The 19,399-nt window shown below is 40.3% G+C and overlaps 1 protein-coding gene across 2 annotated transcripts in view; it reads left to right on the top strand.

Annotated features, from left to right (window-relative positions):
* The window catches only part of lsamp (limbic system associated membrane protein), a 443,552-nt gene that overhangs the window by 387,447 nt on the left and 36,706 nt on the right, over positions 1-19,399 (top strand). For both annotated transcript variants that reach the window (XM_063494225.1, XM_063494224.1), the window contains one exon: positions 18,580-18,705. In XM_063494225.1, the coding sequence (XP_063350295.1) occupies positions 18,580-18,705 (126 nt within the window). The remainder of the gene's footprint in view (positions 1-18,579; positions 18,706-19,399) is intronic.

Genomic DNA, 19,399 nt, shown 5'->3' with positions numbered 1-19,399 from the left:
GTGGCACTATTGAAAACTGTGTGCTAGATATTAGCAGAAATTGCTCGTCCTGTTCTGGTGATATCAGTAGATTCCTGCTGTGGTCTATTAATGACTTCTACAATGCCTCTTACATGTTTCCAGGCTCATGAAGGGGAGAAATCGGCATGGATACTAAGAACTGTCTTTCTGTGGGCTTTCGGTGTGTGTTCACAGCACACACTGCACTTCAGACACAATGAGCGGTATCTGATTTTAGATGCCTCTTGATGGCTCAGCAGTATCAAGCTCAACACTGCTCAGACCTGGATGCAGTCTACTTCCCTGCTCTCCTTCCTACTCCTGTCAGCAGTTAGATCAAAAAGAAAAGGTTTTCTTCAGTGGGCACATAAGCTATTCATTCTCTTTTTAGAAGTGCTAGCGGTATGGCTCAAGGGATGGCAGGATTTCATTTGTTGGTCTGTCATAGTTTGGAAAAGGCAGACAGGACTCATAAACATGTCTGCCATGCAAATTATACTACTCAACAGCCAAAAGAGAGAAGCCCAAAGCAGAGTTTATAGACAAGGCAACTGGGAACAGGTACGAATAAAAACTAGAGTTCAATAAGGGGTGGAAAAAATACAAAAATACAATAAATAATGACTGGGAAACTATGGCAGACTAAAAATCTTACTCTAACCTTAAGAGCACCTCTGACTGGCATGAGCATTGAGTTAGCCATGATTGTAGCTTTTTGTAGGTTCTCCTAGGTAGGCACACCAAGTGAAAATATGTCACTTAAAGTGTCCATGTTATGCTCTTTGGGTTTTATCCTGTCCTCTAGCTTGTATTTATTGTTTTTCCTGGACCCAAACAGTCTGCAGAGTTACAGACCAAAGTCCATGGCTAATGAATTTACTCTAGTCCCCAGAAAACACTGCTGCTAAGTATGAAATACTTTTGTTGGGTACATATCTACTGCACCATAGCCCTTTTCAGATATAGGACAGGGGACATTGCTGGCTGGAGAAAACCGCTTTGTATTTTATATGCTTAACATCTGTTGCACCTCTGTAAACAAGCGTCAATGGGAACTAAATCAAGTGAAGTGCAACTACACTCATCTCTGTTGGTATATGTGTATGTGTGCTACTATATTCCTCCCTCACAGGCTAAGAGAGAGGTGGAAATAATGCATTGTATCCAAATCATTATTTATAGTCCATATTAGAAACAAAGTTGAGAGACTTGTGCTTCCCTTGTCCTGATAAATTCCTGCTGTTATACAGCAACATCACATCACAAAATTAAACAATAAAACTATAAAATAAAACTAAAAACCAATGAATAAGTCTAAAAGCTGGTAAATATTACTTATTAAAGATAACAGTATCAATATCATCAAACCTTCATATATACTCAACTGCTTAACGCTCAGTTTGAGCTACAGTAAAGAATTTTACAATCACTGTGTGTCTGGAGTGATTTAAAGAGAAAGTCAGAAATCACTGACAGACATCGAGTGCTTTGCATGCATTACATGCTCATGCACATCTTCATGTTTTTTTACGAGTCTACTTGGCTGCTTCATCTCCCAGTGCCCACTGCCCCACCAGATGTCTGGCATGGTTTTCAGTTCAACATATGGTCGCCGGCGCTGATGCAGTGCTTTACATAAAGAGTCTTCTGTGAGGCAGGAGAGTGCTAAACACTTGTTATGGAGCATATGTCTTGTTGGATGTGTTTTTGATTAAGGGCTGCTTTTCGCAAATGGTGAGGGAGGGACAAGTTAAGAGGATTCAGGCCTCATCAGAATTGCTCTCAGCTGATGTCCTTTTGTATCAGATATGGTATACGACTGAAGTTAAGGTGAATTTCAAAGTGTCTTGAAAAGTGTCTTGATATCACTTAATCAGTTTGAAGTTTAAAGAATACACATGCTCTTTAATCTCAACGGAAGCCCTGAGAGACACTATGAATACACCTCACTAATGAGAATAATATTGCTTATCATTTACTGAAGGAAAATATTTATGACACTTCACTGCTGTGTGTTGCCGCTCTAACAGCTAAAAGTAGAGTCAGGAATGTGTCTCTTCCTTTGATGGCACAGCTACAGACTTGATGGGAAGTATCTGTTCCTAGGAGGGTGTTTGCGAGTTGGCATGGGTCGGCTGCTGCAGTGTCCACTGTAGTAAATAGCATATGGGCTTGTTATCTCTCCACAGAGCTAGAAGGCACTCGACGCCAGCCGCTTGCTCATTAGACTGCAGCTCAAGGCAAAGCACAGGAACAGAGAGAATGAACAAAACAGTAAGGAGAGGAGACAGGGTAAAAGTGACAGTGATGTGGTAAGAGTTACGGAGACGGAAGGGCAGCAGGGAGAGGTAACAGCAGACCGAGGTTATGCTCATGTAAGATGTGTCTATAAATGTGTAGGTTAAAGGCAGTCACGTCTCAGAAGTCACAGGAGGGAAAGTGCAAATACACTTCCCCTATGTATAGCAAATCCAGCAGCTAAACCAGCTGTAAGCTCAGTCTGAGGCTGTGTGTGTGTGTGTGTGTGTGTGTGTGTGTGTGTGTGTGTGTGTGTGTGTGTGTGTGTGTGTGTGTGTGTGTGTGTGTGTGTGTGTGTGTGTGTGTGTGTGTGTGGACGGGTATTAACATCTTCATGGGGACCAAAAATTGGTAGTTTACTATACTTGTGGGGACAATCAGCCCTCGTGGGGACCAAAATCCCGGTCCCCACGAGTTTGAAGGCATTTTTGAGACTCAAAATGTGGTTTTAGTGTCAGGGTTACAATTAGGTTATGGTTAGGTTTAGGGTCAGGGTCAGGGTTAGGCATTCATTTTTGATGGTTAGGGTTAGGGTAAGCGGCTAGGGAAAGCATTGTGTCAATGAGATGTCCCCACAAGGATATAAATACACACACATGTGTGTGTGTGTGTGTGTGTGTGTGTGTGTGTGTGTGTGTGTGTGTGTGTGTGTGTGTGTGTGTGTGTGTGTGTGTGTGTGTGTGTGTGTGTGTGGCATCGTGGGGTAGTCTCCAGCCGAGTGTCAGGTGTCTACCAGCTGTTCACAGCTCTTCACACAGCAAGAACCAACAAGCTCGGTGGAAAGTCCACAAATCTGGAACCTGATCAACACAAACACTGACAACAGTGCTTTGTTTTCACATTTCTGAGGCAATCACCTAAAATGCATGTTTTACAAACTCTGCTTGCTCGAGATTTTTTAAATCAGCGCTGTCCAACTTAATTTTAGACCGTTTTGTTGTCATTAGGTAGCTATTGACCTTAGCTGCTGTCTTATGTTGGGACATTACTCACTCAGTAATTGTTTTTTAAACAGTTTAAGGTGAACATTAAAAAAAAATTAGTGCACAATGGAATATTTATATTGGCTGTTCAAACAACTACGTCGTTTTTTAAATGTTACGAATAAATATCTCAGCAATGCCTGGGACAATGATGATCATACATTTACCGCAGGTATGGTATGCACATCTGTATTCTGAATCTTTCCATCTTTACTAATTTGACTCATGACACAAGTACCCAATGATCTCAGTGAGGCTCGACCCACTGAGCACACACCCAACCTACAGGGTGGCATCCTGGTGCCAGATGCCACAAGACATCCCAGATATCCAGAGCAGACAGACGAGGGGTTTTAATGTTGTGGCTGATCCTTGTATCTTTGGAAAACCACAAATTCCTTCTGTCATGCTTGATAAAGATAAACAGAATTGCCAAACCGATTCAATCAGTTTCAGATGAACAATTTTTGCTTAGCTGTGTGTCATCTTTAACTTGCTAGGATGGTATTTACCAACAAGCAATTTGCCCTCAGCATTCGCTCTTGCAAGGGGAGGAAAAGTACCAGTTCATGAAATTTCCTGTGACAGCCTCCTGGGCTAGACGTTCGCTGTGTTGTGAATGTACTGTACTTTTGTGCTCACACAGGCACTAAACCGTTAAAGTGCTTACTGTGTCCTATGGATCAAGAGTAAAGTGCGCTGTAAGCTGGTTATTGCAGCGTCACGTCACGGACAGCGGTAGGTATGTTTTCATGAAATGGACCGCTGGATTCACAGCCGTTAAGTCCAGTTTAGCCAATTAGAGGGAGACCAGAGGCCGATGGTTGACTTTTATGCTTACAGATTTGGAGGGAAGAGTTACGTGAAATATTTTGAAGCTTAAATTAAAACTACATTGAAACCTACTGAGACACATTTCCTTTTGTGACTTTATTTAAAATAATAGAGCACTACAGAGGGGAGAATTTTATATTAGAAGAACGGCCTTATTATTGATGAAAGTTCAGACTGTCTTTTTTTATTTTTTTTATCCTGCTTTTTTTTTTCTTGCAACACTAAATCTTTAAATATGCACATATTTTCATGCAGAAAGCCACTAAAGAAACTACAAAACTAATTATGGTAACACTTTATTTTACAGTTCGTGCACACTTTGAATAATTTCCCCTGACATGAAGTAAAACTGAGAGAACATTCTGACACATTTGTTTGAGTTTAGCCATAGTGTTGAGTTACTGAGTGAAAAATCCCTCATAGGAAATGTAAAAAAATATGAATTAAAACTTTTTTTAAGCTTTTTTAAAGCTTTAATGTAGGAAACTTTTACCTGAAGTGATGTGTAATCAAGGAGAAATCATTTCTACGATAGGAGCTAAGTGTGGAGATTTAATTGTAAGTGTACTAAATGAACAGTGTCTTCACATATAATTAAAGATATTTAGGCCCATAATCTGCTGCTCCTCATTTTATTTCCCAGAGGGCATCTGCCAAACTGTCTGTACTGTCCTTTATAACGTCTAAATGTGCATTTGGGTGAGTGGTTTTCTTTAATTACAGATTACATCATTAAGTGTCAGGTGGCTTGTGCTCATCAATCCCTTTGGTCATTTTGCTATTAGAGCAGCGAGAGTCCATCACCGCTGCGGACTGAAGTAAAGAACCTCTGGACCTGCTCTGAGGTTAAAAGTTAATAGCTGCTATCAAAGGAGTCTGGAGGCTTCTAGTCTGGTGAGGGGACTGAAGTGTTAACGGCCGTAGACACACATACACAAACACAGAAATATCCAGACACGTATGCACACTTGATGGTCCACATTATGGGGTGCGCTTCAATTTAGTGAATTGCAGCAAATGGGGGCAAATCAGGTAGTATTGATTAGTGAGTGTAGATTGCTGGTTTAAATTCCTCAAGGGCCTCTGAGGATCAGGGGAGTAACTCTGAAAGGCCATCTGAATGTCACAATAAGTCAAGCTGTAATTTGATAGGCCCATTTTACTGCCCAGGTAGACAAAGAGAGAGAACATTGTGGCTTTAAACCTCTAGTTTTACTTCCAATTTGCATAAATCAATAAGCCACTGTCTCAGTTTGGAAGAGCAGTGTAATAAATCAGTGCTCGGTTTATATATGCACTCACTTTGAGCCAACACGGTAATAGTTTGAATTCAAATAGTGATGATGGAGTATTTATTTTTTTCAATCCTACCACCACAGCGCCTCCCCGTTTATTAAAAACATGTAGGTAAACATCGCTCATCCTGTTGTTCTTAGTAAACAGTACTAACAGAAACACGAAAATGGAAAACAATCCTGCGCTGCAACTTTTGGTTCCGAGGTTTTGCTGAATCAGCTGTACTAAACGAGACAGGAAATAGGTTTGGAGTTAGAAAGCGGGGGTGATGGTCGTTTCACAATGGAGAGAAAATGGAAAGTAGTTGGTTATAAAAGACGTCTGATTTGAGCTGCATAGGTGTATGGATTGTGGGAGGTCTTGCCCTCTCCAGTAACCCTTATATGGACAAAGTGACATCATGAGCAATGGTGCTTGGAAGCAGAAGAGCAAAGGCCAGGAAGTGGTATTAAATAACTTTAAAAAAATGGTTCCTGTGGAGGGAAAGATGGACATCGCAGCCAAGATTCAGTAACCTTGGATTTAGCTTGTCTGGCCATCTTTGTTTTTCTCATTATCATATTAGCGGTGTGATACCATAAACCTCTAAATCATGTGACCGCTTGAATACAAAGTCTGCTTTGCCTTTTGTTGGCAAGTCCCCTACACTTCACAGGTGCCAAGCTTAAAGCACAAAGCTATTGCGCCTGAGGAAGGGAAGGATTTACGAAGCTACCTCCGCTAGGCCGAGATAAGAACAACGCCTCTGTGGAATGTATAAACGCAGTTATTTTTCATGAGGACAAGAGCTGCCATTAGTTGATTTTATAAAAGAAGTAAAAAAAAAAATACTTGGCAGCGTATTCACTTCTTTGGTTCTCCTTGGTTGATAGTCTGGAGCTTGTTAGGAAAAAAACTGTTACTACACTTTTCTACCTTCCACCTTCTGTTTCATCTCTTTCAGTGCAAACACCAATTAAATGTTCGTGTGATTTACGAGTTGCTGCACTGGCAGGACCTTCATTGGAAAAAAACCCCACCTCTTAAAACAGACTAAAAACAACAACATCTCCTTAATTATTCACCTTGGTGTCCCCGAGTAGCACAAGGTCTACATTATAAGGAATGGGCGGAGATGTGTGAGGTTCAAACACCTTCACTAAAACACTACACAGAAAGTTTTTTTTTTTCACGCCTTTCTCCCCGACTTCCATCGGCGCCTCCAGCAGCCATCCATCTCATATCCGGTGTTCCTTTGAAAGCTTCACTGGCATCTTGGGTTTTTAAAGCGCTGCTGCTGCTGATGGCTACGGCTGGGATGAAGGAGAGGCGCTGTCTTCCTCTCTGTCATCACCTCCCTCATCTCCTGTTTCTCCTTCTTCTTCTCTTCAATTTTAGAAACAGTGTGTAAGGGGAGGAGTGGATCCCAGCTGACACTGCCAGGTCACTCGAGGTTCTTCTCCTGCAGCTGTAGCAGCAGCAGCCAATTTCTCAGACCTGCTCTCTTTAGTTCAGTTCTGCAGAGGAAACAGTGTGTATGCATGTGGATCGCTGCAGAAAAGCAACCCTTGGTGTCTCAAAATCTCCCTGATATTTCGCCTCTGTTGCAGTGTTACAGTACAGTCAAAACAGTTGTTCGCTTTTGTTTGTGTCAGTCACGTAAGCGCAGGTGTGTCTTATCATTACATTGAGTTAACATGATAGATTACTTTGAGATAAGGTGTGTTTGAGAGTGAGTCTGTTTAGGGGAATATAAGCAGTGGTTCAGCTACAAGGCCCCGTGCACACATTGCAGATGTTTGTAGACGTAGACGCTGCGATTACAGCTTGCTCTTTACTTTCCTCTGTCAGTTTCTGCGTCCTCTGGCCTCCTCTGCTCTTTCAAAAATCGATCACTAAGCCATATTATTGTGTAGGGGTGCCAATTCTTTGTGGCAGATTTATCAAGAACTTTTCTGTTAGCATTTTATTTACTTTCCCTGTGTGTTTGACCCAAAAGTCCAGACAAAATGATTTCAGCGCCCTAAGTGCTCTCCTACTTTCTACAATAACAGCTAGCCATGTGAGGTCAAGGTGCTAAAGTGGAGATGCAGAAAAAAGCAAAATCAAGTACACAAATGTGAACATAAAATAACACCAGCGTTAAGGCACAGCATGCAGCATGTGCTTGTTTAAACAGTGTCAGCTCCAGTCAGCTGGTTATATTGTTTTTTTTCCATGGGGGGGGTTCGGAGGGGAAAGTTTTTAGCTGACCTTGTTTATAGAAGACAGGTAATTGGCGGTAAAGCTTCCAAGCACTAAAAGCTAAAGAGCTGCAAGTGCTTTCTCCTGATTATCTTCTAATGGTTTCAAATTAGCTGAGCATAATCGCACGCCTCTTCTGCACTCGCTGCCACATCACTCCTCCAAATGTCACACTGAGAGCCAGCGGGGGATAAATGTCTCCGAGAGCAAATCAGCCCAAGGGGGAGAAAAAAAATCCAAAACATGTAACAATATTAATGTTTTACTACCGTAAAATAACTTTACGTTTTTAATATGAAAGAACCAAGCCATGCAATCTTTCCTCGTAAAAAAACCCCAAAAAAGTACCGATAATGTTCTGTTATTTTGACACAGCTCCTCATTTTCTGTCGAATAAAGTCACTTTTGTTATTTTAAGCAGTGGCCTGTGATGTAGCGAGGTAAAGCGAGTGAATTTCGCAGTTGCTGCACAAAGCTGTCTTGTTGTTTACTCCTTCTTAACATGTTTCCTAAAGAGCGGAATAGAGTTTGGCGCCGTAATCCTTGAACTGTAATGAACAGTTTAGCTGGGATATAAAGCAGTCTGACAGAATCCATGTAGGCAAAGTTGCATCCTGTTTTCACTCCTGCCGTCCCTGCTCCTGTTCAAAGCCCTATTTAACGCTCACTACAGCTTTATTTGCGAAAGCCCAAGCAACAGTAATAGTCTGTGTGTTTTTGTTTTTTTCTGTTATGCTTCAAATGTTGGTCCACTCTCTGTGATATCACCAGCTAATAATGCTGCCTGTGTGATCTGTGTATTTATTTGGCTTTAACTTGCAGGTCAAAGCACTTTTCGAGCTTTTTCGTCATGAGTGCCGAGTGTTCACAGCATTAATCATCATCATCCTCCCCCATGTTGCAACTTTTCTTAAAGTGAAGGAGGCAGTTTTGAAAGGGCCCAATCAAACGTCTTGGTTTTGCTAAATTACATTTAGCTGTAACTCGAGTTCGCACTACATGCCCGACATTTAAATTCAAAGTCACTTTTTTTTCTTTCTTTTTTTACGTGCACTTTCTCCAGATCTAAGGCAAACTGGAGACATTGCTGTAAATTGTTTCAAATGAGCACATTTTGCATGAGAGGAGGAGACGTTTTGTGATTTGTCATTGCTCGTTGCACACAGTCATGATTGCATGTATAATTAATACAGACTGGCAGCACACATTGACAAACTGTTCTCTGCATGCTTTGATTTTCCAACCTTATTAGTAGATATGAACATCAATTTTAAATGATTCTGCAAAGTCCATTTGGCTTACATTTAGTTTGCAGTTTCACACACCATATCTGCACATGTTAGCAGTTGTATTATTAAGGTACTGTGGTTATGGTAAATGCATTATGGGTAAGCTATGATAACACAGCTGAATGTTCCCAGCGACTGCAGTTATTTCTAAAACTGGATGTACGCATACATTCATCATTAACACCACCGCCTCTAAATGCTCTTTACATATTGTGCGTGGTACTTCATGCATTGCTTTTAACGCTTTTCTTGGTACTTACGGTGCAGCGTGTCCTTGAATCATCTTCTTTTCAAGAAATGCTGGATTGGAGTGTCAGCATTACTCACCAAATAGTTTAGTGAACGAATTCAAACTGAATGAACAATTTGAGAGTTTTTGTTGGTATTAACGTCTGAGTTCTCTGTGATTAAAGCAAGGCAGGTGGTAAAATGCTCAGATTCTTTCCTACAAATGAAGTAGATTACCGGCATTATTTATTGGTCACAGCTGCTTTTAAATTGTGTCAAAGCGCAGCTCTCTGCCTTGATGTGCTGGGGTTTATTTTTTTTAAATAGCTATAGATGATAAATCATGAGCCACAGTTTCATTATCTGATAGCAGCTGATATAGTGTGCAATGTCTTGTTGTTATTATTGTTGCTTAATTGTTATTTACAGTGATAGCAGTTAGTCCTTATATACATAATCTTTAATCATAGCCATTATCCTATTATTGGGATTTTATACACAGATTCAATCTAATAAACAAGTCACCATTACCTGCACTGTGCAGGTGTTAGAATGCAAGCTGGCCAACAGGACTATAATTTTCCTACTTTTACCTCTGTGGTCCAACAATGATGTTTGGTAACTTGTGAAGAACCTGTTGTGAATGTGAGGTAGATAAAGACCATAAAGTGTATAGAACGAAGCACTGTATGACTGTATGGGTAAATTTTGTGTAAAGTGCCTCTAGTGGTCAGTAAGCTGAGAAAAGGGATATACAAATGCCTGCCTTCTTCAATTTTTGATAATGATTAAGCATAAAGTAACAAGTACATTTACAGACCAGACCTTGTTCCCAGCAGCTGCAGCGTGGAAGATTTTACTTAAGTTATCAATCTTACGGTGATTGGTATGTAGTCGCTTGGGTTAACATTAGAGATGCACTGATTGCAATTTTCTTGGCGAATTCCATTTTTTTTCTCTGTGACCTGCCAATTCTGATTTTCTTTCAAAAAACTATAATTGACAGGTATATAAAAATGTAAATGTACTTTTCTTCAAAGAAGTTTCTTAAAGAGATTACTAAAAGAAGTCATTCAACTTTATAATTTCCTCTAAAACTGCAGTAAGTTACAGGCTCTCCCTTCACTTTTACAACTGAATATAAAATGCTGTGCTGCTGGAAGAAGGTACAAATGATTAACTGAAAATGAGTTGTGGTACACCCACCATCCCTAACATATTGTACTTCACCTCACTAAGCAAAAGCAACAGTACCAGGTGCATGTACAAAACAAAATTCAGGCATAATTTTCCAGTATGTTTATATCTTCACCAGATAGCAGGGCATCCACCCTTGTCTCTGCATCCACTTGTCTCTGCAATTTGCTCATACTGAGGCTGCTGGCTTGTGGGTTTGTGACTGGCTGTGGGTGCTGACTAGCATAGCTTTCCCTTTTCCCCATCTTTAAAATGTCCATATTCCGGTTATGAAGGTGATTTAAATGTCTGATTAGTTTGGGGGGGGGGGGGGGGGGGGGGGGGTTTGTTCTTTTGTTAAATTTTGTGTCTCCAGTCACAGTGAAATGCAAGAAAGGGACCAGACTGTAAATGGGCACACGCAAGGCTGACCAGGCACTTAGCAAATAAGTCAGTTCTATGCCTTAAACTCTATTTAATACGATCAAACCACTGGGCAGCATGGTGTTTCGGTGGTTAATACTGTAGTCTCATAGTCTAAGGAGCTTGGAAAGAAAAGCGTCTGGACTTCTTTAAGTTGCTTGAAGACGTTTCACCTCTCATCCGAGAAGCTTCTTCAGTTCTAGGGTCACATGGTGGAGAGTCCCAGATTTAAACCCAGTGGGAGAATCCCCCCAAAGAGGGACAAAAGGACCCCCTGATGATCCTCTACCTAATCACATGAGCCAAGATGTGAAAACGGGTGTGGGTCACAATCAGCCAGGGTTTCGGGTGAGCTCATTGTGAAACCTAGCCCCACCCTATCACGTGATTTCCTGAGGTCAGATGGCCCAGGGTGTGAGTGGGCGTTAAGGCATCTGGGAAGGGATCTCAAAACTGGATTATAGATGGCAGACAGTTGGTGTCGTAAGCCACCGCCTCTGTTCAAAGATGGTCGCTCACAGTAACCTCCCTCTTTGGGGGGTTACTCCCACGGGGTTTAAATCTGGGACTCTCCACCATGTGACCCTAAAACTGAAGAAGCTTCTCGGATGAGAGGTGAAACGTCTTCAAGCAACTTAAAGAAGTCCAGACGCTTTTCTTTTCAAGCTCCTGAGATTACGATGACCTGGATGACTGAGAATCTTCACAGACATGTAGTCTCATAGCAAGAGTCCTGGCTTCAAACCTGGGTAGGACCCTTCTGTGTGGAGTTTGAATGTTCTTACAAGTGCATGCACAGGTTTCCTCTGAAAGCTCTTATTTCTGCCCAGGAAGTCTCACAGAAAAGATGTTGTATCTCAAGTGTTCCATTTTGTGTTTATATTTAAAAAACAAAGTTGTTTTTTTTTTAAAGTGAGGCATATTAACACTTACTCAAGTTGTTTGTTGTTCGGACAGAGACACAGCTTCTCTAATAACTTTGTTGGACAGACTCTCTTATTTTACAATAATCTCACCAAACTTGGAGCTATTACTGTAAAGTATAATCTTATTTGCTATAATTTGGGTGTTCTAACAGGTATGTACAAAGTTAGCGTCACATGCAAAAGCTATAAAATAACATTACTACCCCTATAAGGTCTCTTTATCATTAACCTGGGGCCACTCTGTTACTGCTTCTGTCACTGGCACTACACACAGTGACAGAGGCAGAGGTGGACACTTTCATCAGGACTCGCCACCACAGTAATAATATCACCACTAAAAATCAGAGCACACAAATTCATGTTATGAATACTTATCACATTATCATCTTGGTTTGATTATTCTGTAATGTAATAGATGTCTGTATCTAGAGACAGTGCTAAAGGAAAGTGAGTTGTTATCATGCAGAGACAGGCATTTTATTGCTTTCAATGCCCAGCCCACCAAGCGTCTCTGTGGTGAATACGCAGTCACAAGGACTAAGGAACTGCCTGTGGTTTCTCTTTCTCTTTCCTTGTGCATGCCCACATACTTAAAGAAGCAAAGCTAAACCATAAACACATTCCTCCTTAATTCCTCTTCTCTGCCTCGTTCTGCTGTCTCTCACTCTGTCTTTTGCACTCTTGTCTTTCGTTCTCTCTTTGAAGTTTGAAATTTGAGTTGAAAGCAAGGTCAGCATATTTATACTGTTTACATCACAGATTTATTTATTTATTTATTTGATGGAGTTCCAAACGAAACAGGAAATCATTAGCCAAAAAAAGACATATATTATTATTATTTGTTGTTTTTAATACAGACCTACTAAATCTGAAATGGAAAACTCCTTTAAACTGTAGCTTGCTGTATTTTTAGCTATGAATACTAACAAACTTTATTTTTGGAAGTGGAAGAGAGAAATGAAGTTAAAAGTAGGTCCACTTGAGAATACAGTCCCCAACGTGTAGAGAAATGATTGTTTACGTGAAATTGTACACGGTTAAATATTAAATATATTTTCCCATGACTCACACAAACCCTGCCATCGTGCAGACGTCAGCAGAGATGCTGTGCATCACTGTGGAATTCATCCTTCCTATAGTTGCAGATGCAAAGTGGAGTTTCAAAAAGCTGCCCTTTCCAACATTGCTCCTTGAAGGTTGACCTATGACTAAGATTACAATTCACTTTCCTCAGCCTCCTCCCCCTCCACTCCTGACATCTGTACACCAGGCACTATATAGCCACCAGAGCTGAAATGTAATTCACACTTCTTTTCTTTCACTATTGTATTGCTTTGTACAAGTCCTCTCCTCTTTCCCCCAGTCTGGCCTTCCCTCCCATTTATAGAGGCGACAGGGTTATCAGAGTATGAGCAGTTGTTTTTTCCCCAATCCATTTTTATCTATGCTTCAGAGGATTAATTCTCCAGTCACACTTCCTACTCAGCCAATCAACTTTCCCACCCGCTGCTGGTTGTTTTTGATGTTGGGGAGAAAAAAAAAAGTCAATTGGGTTTTTTGTCACCTCGATCGAATGTTTCCGCCCTGCCATCCCCCTGTTCCATCTCAGCATATCTGATGAACCCATCTTCATTTTGGCTTGGTCATTTGACTACAGCGATAACTCTGTATGACTTCATTTAAAAGGCCGTTTGGAACGACTCTGTCTTGTCATTTCGTATTAGAGAAAGCGTTTGCTTGGGGTCGCCGTGCACCCATGTGTGTGCATGTGTGTGAGAGTCAGTGTGAGTGTTTTGTCAGATAGCTAAAGAAAGAAAGCGAGATGCCAGTTCAGTGATGCTTTTGCCAGCTTTTAGTGATGCTATACAGAGACAAAATTTCTATAATAACTTTGCTGGAGAAACAATCTGAAAGATACAACCAGTGAAATATTGCTTCTTAGAAAAACACGGTCGATATGGAGGAACATGGCAGCTTTATTTCAGGTTAGCACTGCAAGTCCTATCAGATTTAAATAGCAGATGAATTCCCACTCAGTTGCTACAAATGCATTTGCCATTTATGTGTTTGTTAGTTATACAATCAGCAGCACAATAGGCTTTCATATACAGCGGGAAGAATAAGATTTGAACAAGTCATTAATTGTCTGAGTAAATGTATTTCTAAAGGTGCTATTGACATGAAATTCTCATCAGATGTTGGTAACAACCCATCCAGTCCACATGTGTCCATAAATTATGTGTACAATCAGAAAAACGGGGAAAAAATATAAAACACATAAAGAGAGGGAGGTGCAGAAAGGCACAGAAAATCATGACAGCAATTAGAAAGCATTCCTGCCACTTAGGTTCAGGCCCTACTGACTATATAAAGATAGCACTGCTGGGGCAATAACCTGGAAGTGGAAAGAACATCATTTCACCATAAAGTGGCCACGACCAGGTGCTCCCCACAAGAAGTGAAAAGAATTATGAGAAGCGTTGTCCAAGAGCTAAGTAGCACTTGTAGAAAGCAACAGAAAAACCTGAAATCACCGGGTACAATTATTTCAAAGAAAACAATAAGTAACTCAGCCACCATGGTCACTCTCTCCACGCAAGACTATGTTGGTGAAGACAAAGCTTGCTGAGGGGCGTTTAAAGTTTGCTAAACAACATTTAGACAAGCCTGGGAAATACTGTGAGAGTATCATCTGGTCAGATGAGACCAAAATTAAACTCTTTGAATGCCATAAGACACTCCATGTTTAGAGTTTTAAAGGTACTGCAACCCTAATAACACCACACCAACAGTGAAGTTTAGGGAACATGATTGTGTGGGGCTGTTTTCAGCATACAGCACCGGCACGCTTCATACAATTGAAGAACAGATGAATGGTTAAAATGTACCGAGATAAAAAAAAAATCTGTTGCCGTCTACCAGGATGATGAAGATGAAATGAGGGTGGATGTTTCAGCAAGACAATGATCCAAACACACAGCCAAGGAAACTCTCAACTGGTTTCAGAGGAAGAAAGTAAAGCTGCTAAAAGTTTCCAGTCAATCACCTGAAAAGAACTAAAGGTCAGAGGTCATAGAAAGAGCCAGTGAAACCTTCAGGACTTGAAGACTGTTTGTGTGGAAGAATGGGCCAAAATCACACATGACTAGTTTCTCCATAGAGGAGGGATCTTGAAGCTGTCATCACCACCAAAGGCTTTTGTGCAAATTATTAAATAATTTTCAATTAGCGTGTTCAATGTGTTTTCCCTGTGTCATTGGATGGGTTGTTACTGACATCTGGTAAGAATTTAATGTCAACAGCACCTTTAGAAATATATTTATTTAGAAAATTGGTGACAATTCAATACTTATTTTACTCGCTGTAGGCATCAGAACTCAATGGTGCGATATCTAAAGCAAACCTCACTGCAAAAAAAAAAAAAACAACTAAGTACACCTGCCGGTGTGGATAACACCAACAACCAGAGCACAGTTGGAGCACAGTCTTTATTGTTGGGCCAATGAGTAACTTTAATGGAGCAGTAAGGGTTTAAGTGCTGTGTTTATGGACAAATTGACAGCAGTTGTTGAAAGCTGGAAGTGTGTTAAATTTCCAAAACAGCTTTTTACAACTGATTCTGGGGCCTTTGACACTTTCAGGCAGATAAACAATACATTTTAATGGTTTACTTTGATTTTTATGCATGAATGACAAACCCACATTACTCTCATGCACATAACAACATTTGTTTTGAGTAATCATGCTGTTCTAATATTTCGACAACTTTACACCTCCTAAATTCATACTTCACCGGAGTGATAATTCGCGTCTCTGTGATGATGAAGACAGAGTTCTTTTTTTAAATCAGAGTTCGCTGTGGGGTGAGATAGAGACATGTGTGGGCATTAATGCAAGTCAGTCAAAATGGCTTCAAATTTAATTCACACATCTCTGGTTTTGATAACATCTGTTCTCAAAGAAGGCTTTTTGTGAATTTAGTTCTTATGTAAAGGGCAAACACAAATTGGCTTTCTAATTAGTAATGGTTATCCATAAATGGTAAGTGAACGACAGAGCCAGGCTGTTTGAAAAATGTAAATGTGAAGAAACTGAACAGAATGTTTTCACTTAATGAAATATGGAGGCGTACGGATGCTCAGCCTTTTTCTTTCTTAGTAAGGAAGCATAATTGTTATGTTTTATGAAAAGTCATTTTGTATATAATAACAGGAAAGAGTCACTGGTCTTTGTTTTGTACAGTCTCAGATATAATAGATTCTACTCCGGTGCATTACTGTAAAATGTAATATTTGCTGTACATGACAGACCGTGAACTACAGAGTTTGCATTTTATTTTTAGCAGCATGTTCTATGACACTGAAAGCACGTTACACTCTTGATTAGTTTACTTCATTGACTGTATAAAAAACATTGACAGGATCAAAAAAGAAAATCTTAATGTAACCCATTGTTTTGTTGAAGCCTCAAGGCTGGTATTTTGGTCATTGTCATCTTGTTTGTTAGGGGCTCAAGAGTTGGCAGTTCGTCTTGTAATTGGAAGGTTGCCGGTTCAAGCCCCAGCTCCGACAGTCTCGGTCGTTGTGTACTTGGGCAAGACACTTCACCCGTTGCCTACTGGTGGTGGTCAGAGGGCCCTGTGGCGCCAGTGTCTGGCAACCTTGCCTCTGTCAGTGCGCCCCAGGGCAGCTGTGGCTACAATGTAGCTTGCCATCACCAGTGTGTGAATGACTGAATGTAGTGTAAAGCGCTTTGGGATCCTTAGGGACTAAGTAAAGCGCTATACAAATACAGGCCGTTTACCATTTGTTTTCTTTAAGTTTGACATTACATAACTGAGACCTGGATCTGCCAAGAACTTTTCAGTCACAACATATTCATGCTCTAATAAATATCCTAAACCAAATAAACAACACGCTGTATGAAATAACTTTTGGAGCTAGTGAATTATAGCATAAACTTTAGGAGTAATATTTACAGGAATCAACAGTAGGATCATTTTCTTGTTTTCATGAGGTCTCACAGCAATAACTGAAATTAGCAGGTGATCAAGCAAGTCCGTTTGCTACCTGTTGCTTTTCTGATGAACCTTAATATATGCAGATTATTCATAGTTTCATGACTAAGTATGCCAGCATGATCAGTGAGACATTCATTTAGTTGCTTTAAATTAACAGTGGCTCCATTTAGAATAAGCAACAAACACAGGAATTACTGAAAAATAAGGAAAGTCATTTGGATTTTCTCAATGCTTTGTCAGATAAAGCTCATTTTCACATACACTACACTTTTTTTCAGAATAACCAGGGCTAACTGAAAAACTAACATTTTATGCATTCAAGTCCTTCCGAGGTGCCGGAGGAAATGACATTGTTTCAGAAGGAGCTGTAAAAATCACACTTCTATTAGATGATTGGCATCAGTTGTTTCATTCATGCCTCACAATCACCGTGCACGGCTTATTGTCAGCTGGAACTTTCACACTAACACAGGCGACTGTCAGAGTTCGCTTCACCCTGCCAGCCTCCTTCCTGGTGGCTATATTATCAGGAGTGTTTGTAAAATGGGAACCAACTGTTCTTGTGTTGGATTCAGAGAGTTCCTTCAAAACTGAACTATTTGACAGATATGGGGGTTCAGTTATTAACAAAAACATAGTGGATGAGAGGATAGCTAGATAGAAAAGACCATTCCTTCTTCTTCTTCTTCTGTTCTTAGGTAATAATGATACCCTGGTCAGTTAGGTAGAAGGATTGCCAGCAACAACATGCAGCAAGCGCTTATAAGTAAAGTAAAAACCTACTGATTCCTGCTGACTGTAATAGAGATCTGTGAGTCTGTGCATGTGCCTCATTTAATATAGCCGGGTTTACAGTTTGTTGAGCCCAAAGGAATATAAATCTGACACACATACGTATGAACACAGACCCTGAAATTAGAATAATAAATCTATTTATTGTACTCACAGTAACTTAAAGTTTTTGAGAAAAAAAAACAGTCAGTCTTGCTTTTTCTCGTGCATAATGCATGTTCCAGCATTCATCTTATTCCAAAGTCATTGATCATTTTATGTATTTTTTGGCCTCTCATCTGCATATACAATACTTTATCCTTTAAAAAAAAAGAAAACAACACTGATGCATTCCCTCTACATCTTTCATACTTGATTGCACTTTAGCTGCTGACTCACTTTAACGCTGACTGTAAAGTCTTAATTCTTTTATGGGATTTTTGTGGCGTTTGTTTGTTTTCTGTGGGGGGAGGAGGAGGGAGGGCACAGGAGAGGACTCTCCCTCCTCTGTGTGTTTCTGTTTGTTTGTGTGGGTGTGACAGCAGCAGGAGTGATGTGTAAATCGGTGATTGCGAGGCAGGATGATCTGTGACGAGATGAAACGGCGCCGTGTCACTTTGAACATCAGTGTCAAATTCACACGCACGTATAGCGGGATCTTCATTTCAGCCTTAAATTTGGATTATATATTAAATAAAGCCTACTTCCCTCAAAGTAAACTCAAAGTGAATCTGCGGCAGCCGTCTGGTGGGTCCCCATATGACAAGACAGGCAATCTGTTTTTATGAGCTCAGGTCCCGGGGCAGGGGATTAAATTGCTTATTTGGATCCTGGGTTAAGAAAGTTTACCATAAGTACATCTGAGGGTTATAGTAACAGGGGCAGAAAAAAGTTCTCTAAAGCTTTTTTAACACCTACTTTTAACTGAGAAGATCCAGGTTAGCTTGTGTCTCCATCTAAGAGTTTTTATGCATGTATGGTTAAGAACAAAAAGCAGCTTTCTGTTTTTGGTGAGAATATGCATGGGTTTGATGGCAATTAACATCCTCTATCGTTCATGCTCATATTTAATAGCATTATTAATCTTGTTGTCATTTCTCTTGTGTCTTCAGTTCCAGCCAGTATCTACCAAGTGTCAAATGACATTACGGTGAATGAGGGCAGTAACGTGACACTCAGTTGTTTGGCCAATGGCAGACCAGATCCTGCAATCACTTGGCGACTGCTCAACCCATCAGGTAAGAACTGTCAATCAGTACTCATTATCACATTTGAATAAAAGGTTGTTGTTTTTTTCTTAAGCAAACCATGAAGAAACATCTTTTTTCTTTTTGAGTGCAGAAGATTGATGTCTGTAAATTTTACTAAAGCTTAAATTTGGTGGCACGACTCTGTTCTGAGACCCAGAGAGAGCAGAGGCGAGAATCCCATCACTGAAAATGGATATGGCTACAGATAGATAGATGAAAGATGAATCTCGGGTCAGGCTAAAGCATTTCAAATACTATGTTATATATGAAATATGAGCCAGTTGATGGAAGGGTAGGTGGAGAAGTGTATCAGCTAAGATACCAGCTAAGACTGAGATCAGCTGATCTACCTTGCTTGTGGCTGAAACTAATTTTGCAGCCAATTAACTAACAATGTTGGATTTTTCTGAATCAATTTGTATGTTATGATTTGTTTCATAGCACACATTGGATTGGCAAATACTCAAAACAATAGGAAAGTCCAGAGTTGAGCTATTTGGCCACAATGGCAATAGGTGTATATATGGAGTGGTAAAAGTGAGGAACAATGAACCAGCTGTCAAGCATGGTGGTGGCAGCATCATGGTGTGGGGCTGTTTTGCTGCTAGTGGTACTGGTTACAGTGCATTGCACAACATGTTTGGAATAAGGAGGACTAAATCCAAATTCCTTAACTTTACTT

Source organism: Pelmatolapia mariae, linkage group LG14 (genome assembly GCF_036321145.2).
Source record: "Pelmatolapia mariae isolate MD_Pm_ZW linkage group LG14, Pm_UMD_F_2, whole genome shotgun sequence".
Lineage (NCBI taxonomy): Eukaryota > Metazoa > Chordata > Actinopteri > Cichliformes > Cichlidae > Pelmatolapia > Pelmatolapia mariae.
Note: the sequence above shows the minus strand (reverse complement) of the source record. Positions and strands in the feature narration are given on the sequence as shown.